An 8,720-nucleotide genomic window follows, 5' to 3' on the forward strand; every position below is an offset into this window, starting at 1 on the left:
GTGGAGAAAGACTCAAGAATCAAAACCCTTTGAATTATTGGTGACTCAGTAGTCTGGTTGATATGATACATTTTTGTGTATTTATCATGCCCATAAGCCTCTGTGGATACACATATAAAATAAGGTGGAGGTCATTTTTACTTTCCACAATGATTTCCTGCTGATGATATTAAGCATGTTACTATTGGGGTGCTCACCTCAAGTTCATTGTGTTGAGTTGTATGCAACTGCTCAGAAAAAACAAAAACCCTTTCTAGTTCCAGTGCCATCTTGCGGTCTACAAACATGTGGCCGAAATCCGGGGTGCGCTCCTTCATTGCGTAGCGTGAGCTATACACCGATGGTTTTCACGGCAGTTTACAACAATCTAGATGTCTCGTGAAACAGAGTGAACGACGGTGTATGTTAATTTCTTGTTGGCAGTAAACTGTGTTGTTGACATGAAATAAGCCTATGCAAATTAACTATTGTGATTCGTAGTAACCTTTGCACACAATAATTATTATTTGCACACAATAATGCACACGGGCCATCATAATAATAATCATTACCAAAATAAAGACACTATCATCTTGAGTATTTGTCCTGTTTGAGGGGTATTGCGTTTGCAAAATACATGTCATTGTCATGGTAGATTACGCCATTTTGTGGGACCCTTGAGTCCCCACCAAAAGAGGAGATTGACCATATTATGATTTTGCATTTATATTTATGAAAACAACTTTGGACTATGGTTATTATGTTAATAGACATATGCGTATGTATGAATTGAACTCAGCAACAAAAACATTATCTATGCTTGAGTTTTTAGGTAGGCCGATATTTATATTGTTTTACACATAAATTATTTTTTATTTTTCTCTAAACAGTTTATATAATTACTGTCTGCTCATACATACGGACTAGGCAGACGGAGGCAACAACAAGAGCATAATAATAACCACAAACTTTCTCCCGTCAGACCAATGCGTAATGCATGACGCGCCTAGGAGGAGTGGTCAGCATCGCCTATATATACCCAGTCGCGCTCTTCCTCAGATTCAGCAAAGCAGCAGCGCTTACAAACAGACAAGATCCCTCTAGACTGTTAATGGTTGCATTCACTATCTCACCTTCGCACCAAAGACACACATCGGTGCTAAAAAAAAAATAACATGTCTCCTTCCGAGAACGAGTTTAACATCCCGGCCAAAAATTGCCACCGGATGGTGATTCTGGGCTCTACAAAAGTTGGCAAGACGGCCATCATCTGTCGGTTTCTGAACGAAAGAGTCGAGGACCAGTACACGCCGACCATAGAGGACTTTCATAGAAAATTATACTGCATTCGGGGAGATGCGTACCAGTTGGACATTCTGGACACCTCTGGAAACCATCCCTTCCCCGCTATGAGGAGACTCTCTATCCTTACTGGTAAGCTTAACTCTGAACTCTGAACAAAACAAATAATATGAATGAAAGCTACACTGGAATTTATAGCTACATCGAAATGATATGTATGGGATGTTTTAATAAATAATGCATGCAGTAATGCTATATGCAACACTTTTATTGTACACATTTAGCCTAGGCCTATGTAATGATGGACCTTTTCAGCTGTGATATTAATGTGTTTCCCCTTGCTCTTTCAGGTGACGTTTTCATCCTGGTGTTCAGTCTGGATAACAGAGACTCCTTCCAAGAGGTCCAGCGCCTGAAGCGTCAAATTTACGAAACCAAGTCCTGCCTGAAAAACAAAACCAAAGAGAATGTGGATGTCCCGATCGTTATCTGCGGGAACAAGTGTGACCGGGAGTTTAACCGGGAGGTTCAGAATGAGGAGATTGAGCAGCTGGTGGCTGGTGATGAACAGTGTGCCTACTATGAGATCTCTGCAAAACGGAACACTAATATCGACCAGATGTTTCAGACTCTTTTTACCATGGCTAAGCTGCCCAACGAGATGAGCCCGGACTCTCACCGCAAAGTGTCCTTACAGTACTGCGAAGTACTGCAAAACAGCAGAAGAAAATCTTTCAGAAATAAGAAATACAAAGACGGCGAGGCATACGGGATTGTGGAGCCGTTCGCGCGCCGACCAAGCGTACACAGCGATTTGAGGTACATAAAAGAGAAAGCTATCGGCGGCGGACAGAGCAAACAGAGTTGCACCATCAGCTAAGCAATTTACTGACAATGTGCAGGATAATTGTAACGAAATACAACGATAGGGATGATACCCGCCAGGCTTCTCGCCAGTGTGCGGAGTTCAGGATAACAGCACCCCAGGGCGCAGTGACAGAAACGGGTGTGTATCCCAAACCATGCCAGGACTCGCCGATAAGGTGCATGACATGGTCAGTCCGTCAGAAATTTCCCTGTGGAGTCAGGACTCTCAAAAGGGATGTAGCTTTAGAGAACCTACAGTGAGGTAGCCTATTCTTGTCAACTACATGCTGTAAAATCTGCCTACTGAATGGAGAATGGAGCCTTTACCAATGGGGTGACTCTTGTTTACATTTAGCATTTTATTATGTTTTACATGGAAATGAACTTGAACACTTGCATTCTGAACAAATCTATGAATGTATATTTATTATTCTGTCATCGTTTACTTTTCACAAAGAAAGAAACATGAAGAGAAAATAAAACCATTTGACAACTATATTACCATGTCTGTCATCCTTTTTATTGTGCTTGTATATTAACATTGATGGTAAATAAGGATATTCTCAGGTCTTCTCAGTGAAATTACATTTTTTAAGTATTGCCTAAAATACATTTTTGAAGTACACTAAGTGTACAAAACATTAAGAACACCTTCCTAATATTTAGTTGCACCCCCTGTCCTTTCAAAGGCACTTAAATATTTTGTCTTGCCCATTCACCCTCTGAATGGCACACATACACAATCCATGTCTCAAGGCTGAAAAATCCTTCTTTAACCTGTCTCCTCCCCTTCAGCTACACTGATTGAAGTGGATTTAACAGGTGACAATATGGCCCAAATGTTCACTTAATTTTACTCTGTGCAGCTGGAGTTGTACAACGATTCTGAGAAAAATATTGAACAATTTATCTTGGGTTAAAAATAGATGACTGAGAAGAGCAGTTGATGATAGTTCTCTAGAGTACTAATTTGTGAATAAATTAGCATTTCATTTGTATGGATGATGGCATCAGAGGAGAAAATCAGTGTGAAAGTGAGATGTCTGGGTGACATGCTCACATCCAGACAGTCTCTTCTTGAGACATTACTTTGATAAACCTCCCCATCTACAGTGCATGTAATAAGCCTGCAGTCAGAAGCTACAGTATCTATGACGACAGTAGCACTCGCAATAGTTATAATTATTCTAAAAATACCACTTCATTAAGTCTGCCTAGCTAGTCTTGACACATTAATATGAGAGGTTAGTCAGATCTCCCAACTGTTTTTTTTAAACATTTTTTTATTTCACCTTTATTTATCCAGGTAGGATAGTTGAGAACACCTTTATTTAACCAGGTAGGCTAGTTGAGAGCACCTTTATTTAACCAGGTAGGCTAGTTGAGAACACCTTTATTTAACCAGGTAGGCCAGTTGAGAACACCTTTATTTAACCAGGTAGGCTAGTTGAGAACACCTTTATTTAACCAGGTAGGATAGTTGAGAACAAGTTCTCATTTACAACTGCGACCTGGCCAAGATAAAGCATAGCAGTGCGACACAAACAGCAACACAGAGTTACACATGGAATAAACAAACATACAGTCAGTAACACAATAGAAAAGTATATATACAGTGTGTGCAAATGAGGTAAGATAAGGGAGGTAAAGGCAATAAATAGGCATTAGTGGCGAAATAATTTCAATTTAGCAATTAAACACTGGAGTGATAGATGTGCAGAAGATGAATGTGCAAGTAGAGATACTGGGGTGCAAAGGAGCAAAAAAAAAACAGTATGGGGATGAGGTAGTTGGATGAGATATTTACAGATGGGCTATATACAGGTGTAGTAATCTGTGAGCTGCTCTGACAGCTAACACTTAAAGCTAGTGAGGGAGATATGAGTCTCCAGCTTCAGTGATTTTTGCAATTCGTCCAGTCATTGGCAGCGGAGAACTGGAAGGAAAGGCAGCCAAACAAGGATTTGGCTTAGGGGTGACCAGTGAAATATACCTGCTGGAGCGCATGCTACGGGTGGGTGCTGCTATGGTGACCAGTGAGCTGAGATAAGGCGGGCTTTAACCAAGCAAAGACTAAGGTAAAGCTTCCAACTGTACATTGGTTATTAATACAAATAAAGTTATTGGGTCAATGATGAATATTCATCAACCCGTAAGGCATGACGAGGTACTCATAATGCCCTGAGGTCGTACTGAAAGCCGTCTTCCACTCGTCTCCCTCCCGGATCCGCACCAGGTTGTAAGCACTCCTGAGATCAAGTTTGGTGAAGAAGCACACCCCGTGCATTGACTCAATTGCTGTGGCAATAAGAGGTAGCGGGTAACTGTACCTCACAGTTATCTGATTAAGTGTTATGACTTCTATGAATGGTGAGTGGAGGAGTCAAGCGCAGAGAGCAGGTAATTCCGTACGTGGATCATTTATTCCAACGACAGCGGAGACATGGACATGCAAAAAACAAGGGCGCATGAAACAACCCGTCCGAAATACACAGGACTAAAACTGTCCGGAAAAATAGAGATCACACTAATACACCAACACCAAATTAACAGAGAACAAGCCCGCACAAAACCCAGCGGGCCTAGTGCCCTTAAATAGCCTACAAACAAAACTAACTCAAAACAGGTGTACCCGATTAGACCCAATTAACAGAAACAAACGGAAAGGGAATCGATGGCAGCTAATAGGCCGGCGACGACGACCGCCGAGCGCCGCCCGAACAGGAAGGATTCGTGACATTAAGACCTCGATAGTCAAAACACGGGCGCAGACCTCCCTCCTTCTTCTTCACAAAAAATAAACTTGAGGAGGCAGGGGATGTGGAGGACCGAATGTACCCCTGACGCAGGGATTTGGACACATATGTTTCCATATGTCTCTGCCTGTGACAGAGGATACACGTGACTCCTGGGAAGTGCAGCATCTACCAGGAGATTTATTGCACAATCCCCCCGTCGATGGGGTGGTAATTGAGTCGCCTTATTTTTGGAGAAGGCGAGAGCCAAATCGGCATATTCAGGGGGAATGCGCACGGTGGACACCTGGTCTGGACTTTCCACCGTAGTAGCACCTACGTAAACCTCCCAGAGCACTCTCGTAACCACCCTGTGAGAGCCCTCCGTAGCCACGAAACAGTGGGGTCATGACAAGCTAACCAGGGTAGGCCTAGCACCATAGGAAATGCAGGAGAGTCAATGAGAAAGAGACTGATTCTCTCGGTGTGACCCCCCGCATCACCATGCCCAGAGGAGCGGTGTCCTCCCTTATCAACTCTGACCCTAATGGTCGACTATCTAAGGTGTGAACTGGGAAGGGCGTAGCCACAGGAACAATGGTGATCCCTAAACTATGGGCAAATGATCTGTCAATAAAATTCCCAGCCACGCCTGAACCGACGAGCGCCTTATGCTGGGAATGAGGGGAAAACTCAGGAAAAGTGAAGAACAAAAACATGTTTGCAACAGAGGGCTCTGGGTTGGAATGGTGCCTTCTCACCTGGGGTGACGCCAGAGTGCCCTGTCTGCTGCCTCGACCCCCAGAAGAACCAACCCGGCACCGACCGGCAGTGTGACCTCTGTGGCCACAGATGGTGCCTGAGACGGAACCTCCTCCCGTCTTCCTGAGCGCAGCAACTCCCAACTCCATGGGCATCGGAGCGGTGGTGCTGGGGGATGGAACCAACAGACCCCGATCTGGACGTCTGCGGGTAGCCAGCAGGTTATCCAGCCAAATGGACACGTCCACCAGCTGGTCGAAGGTAAGGGTGATGTCCCTGCAGGCCAACTCTTGAGGAAATTCCTTGCGCAAACTGCAGCGATAGTGGTCGATCAGGACCCTGTCGTTCCATCCCGCTCCGGAGGCCAGGGTCCGAAAGTCCACAGTGAACTCCTGTGGACTCCTCGTCCCTTGCTGCAGGTGGAAAAGACGTTCACTCTCTGCTCTGCCCTCGGGCTGGTGGTCAAAGACTGCACAGAAACGACGGATGAACTCCTGAAAGTGGTCCAGCACCGCATCTCCTTCCACCCACACGGCGTTGGCCCACTCCAGGGCTTTCCCCGAGAGGCATGAGACGAGGGCGGACACCCTAAATTCCCATTAATCATAATGAATACTGTTAAAAGCCGGTAAATAGGGGAAAGTTAAGTCTAATAATGCAGTGTTTATAAACATGTATTATGCTTCAGACACCAAAATAGACACGTCAGGTCATTAACCAAATCAAATCAAGATGAAGACATTTCTACTTTTCATCTCCTTAGCAAGATGAGCTTTGTGCAAAAAAGGGCACAGATCATGCAGCATTGAACTTTCTGGAACTGTCCAGAAAACAACCCTAGCCCCGAGGCACTGGTTAAGATATGAGAGGAGTGGAAACTAGGTGTAAGAAATATGGGTAATATTCCATGAAAGGAAAATGTGGAGCTATGACTATATTTAGTGTACCTGTCTAGTGAATACTTTCCCATCAACACAAGTGCCTTTATGCGGGTAGTGCCTTTATGGGGTAGTGATTTTAGGCGGGTAGTGCCTCGTAGTGCCTTTAGGCGGTTAGTGCTTTTAGGCGGGTAGTACCTCGTAGAGCCTTTAGGCGGGTAGTGCTTTTAGGCGGGTAGTGACTTTAGGTGGGTAGTGCCTTTAGGCAGGTAGTGCTTTTAGGCGGGTAGTGCCTTGTAGAGCCTTTAGGTGGGTAATGCCTTGTAGAGCCTTTAGGCAGGTAGTGCTTTTAGGCGATAAGTGCCTTGTAGAGCCTTTAGGCGGGTAGTGCCTTGTGGAGCCTTTAGGCGGGTGTGCCTTTAGGTGGGTAGTGCCTTTAGGTGGGTAGTGCCTTGTAGAGCCTTTAGGCGGGTAGTGCTTTTAGGTGGGTAGTGCCTTGTAGAGCCTTTAGGCGGGTAGTGCCTTTAGGTGGGTAGTGCCTTGTAGAGCTTTTAGGCGGGTAGTGCCTTTAGGTGGGTAGTGCCTTTAGGTGGGTAGTTCCTTGTAGAGCCTTTAGGCGGGTAGTGCCTTTAGGTGGGTAGTGCCTTGTAGTGCCTTTAGGCGGGTAGTGCCTTGTAGAGCCTTTAGGCGGGTAGTGCCTTGTTGAGCCTTTAGGCGGGTAGTGCCTTGTAGAGCCTTTAGGCGGGTAGTGCCTTTAGGTGGGTAGTGCCTTTAGGTGGGTAGTGCCTTGTAGAGCCTTTAGGCGGGTAGTGCCTTTAGGTGGGTAGTGCCTTGTAGAGCCTTTAGGCGGGTAGTGCCTTGTAGAGCCTTTAGGCGGGTAGTGACTTTAGGTGGGTAGTGCCTTTAGGTGGGTAGTGCCTTTAGGTGGGTAGTGCCTTTAGGTGGGTAGTGCCTTGTAGAGCCTTTAGTCGGGTAGTGCCTTGTAGAGCCTTTAGGCGGGTAGTGCCTTTAGGTGGGTAGTGCCTTTAGGTGGGTAGTGCCTTTAGGCGGGTAGTGCCTTGTAGAGCCTTTAGGTGGGTAGTGCCTTTAGGTGGGTAGTGCCTTTAGGTGGGTAGGGCCTTTAGGCGGGTAAAGTCTAGGGGTTGTTTCTGGACAAGGCCTTTGCTTCGGAGTTATCTTGCTGTTTCGTTACACACATAGAGTGGGGCTAATGTAGTCTAATAATGTTTTGAGTAAAAATGTTGGAAGGGTTTATGGTGAAGGTTAAAGTTAGTGTTGATTCTATACTGAGATTGTTGACTGAAAGCCGGCTGCTGACCAACCTCACCTGACCCTGTGTGTACAGTATAGGGAGAGATAGGAGACAGCTGCTGGGTCATGTTGATACCGTGCCTGGGGGGGACTTAAGTGGTGTTAGTTCAACTCCATACTGCATAAGATTAATCAATGCACAAGTCTTTGCTTTTACCATTAAGTGCAACTGAGGTGAGGAGAATGAATCTAGTGCCTTCATGCAGATTCTAATATTAGCTCAGAAATTAGAATGTAGGTGTGCAGGGGCAGGGGCACAGGGGTACCAGGGGTACCAAAGGCTTAGAAGAATACGGTGTCTGAGGACAGTTAATGTTTTAAAAATAAAGGTTGATAGCATCTCGCAAAAATGACAATATTAGAGCCATAAATCATCAGTGAAGTCTATGAGTATGAATACCTTTGAATTATCCCATTCTATAAACCGAGTAGTTTCAGCAGAGGAATCCCTTCCTTCAGTGGGTTTAATCAAGGTCACCCTGTAGACCAAGGGCTCTCAAACCTCTCCTCGTGAGGTGAGTTAGTTCAGGGATACAACAAAATTGTGAAACATCTGGGGCTCCATTAAGAGAGGTTTGAGAACCTCTGCTGTAGCCTACTCTCAAAAAACGTAACTTCTGTCACAGTGTTTTTGTTTAGGGTGACCATTTTGTTCAAAACTCTTCCAAATGTAACAATTCCGTCCAGCTATTAATATGCACAGGAACACAACATTTCTTACAGACGGCAACCAAGTGGGGACATTGTTTGGTAGGAACACAAGTAGGAGGTGAGGGGCAGCCTTGTACACAAAGTCTTCATCCCCGGAGGAGGAAGAGGAGGGGGGAACTGTTGGATAGTAGAACGGAACAGTGGCAGGAACACACCTGAAGGTACATCCTCTACT

General features: G+C 45.1%; 1 protein-coding gene across 1 annotated transcript; it reads left to right on the forward strand.

Annotated features, from left to right (window-relative positions):
* The first annotated feature begins 1,059 nt into the window (after positions 1-1,059).
* On the forward strand, positions 1,060-2,640 carry LOC110486974 (dexamethasone-induced Ras-related protein 1). Its single transcript, XM_021558845.2, has 2 exons — positions 1,060-1,413; positions 1,632-2,640. The coding sequence occupies exons 1-2, from the start codon at positions 1,155-1,157 to the stop codon at positions 2,159-2,161; spliced, it is 789 nt and encodes a 262-aa protein (XP_021414520.2). The 5' UTR covers positions 1,060-1,154; the 3' UTR covers positions 2,162-2,640.
* The last annotated feature ends 6,080 nt before the right edge of the window (positions 2,641-8,720 follow it).

This window comes from Oncorhynchus mykiss, chromosome 12 (assembly GCF_013265735.2).
Source record: "Oncorhynchus mykiss isolate Arlee chromosome 12, USDA_OmykA_1.1, whole genome shotgun sequence".
Classification (NCBI taxonomy): domain Eukaryota; kingdom Metazoa; phylum Chordata; class Actinopteri; order Salmoniformes; family Salmonidae; genus Oncorhynchus; species Oncorhynchus mykiss.

Bases quoted from the DNA above. Each gene is read 5' to 3' on its own strand.
- LOC110486974 (XM_021558845.2), top strand. From the start codon at position 1,155: ATGTCTCCTTCCGAGAACGAGTTTAACATCCCGGCCAAAAATTGCCAC. The intron at 1,414-1,631 runs GTAAGCTTAACT...TTGCTCTTTCAG, and splicing joins GAGACTCTCTATCCTTACTG to GTGACGTTTTCATCCTGGTG.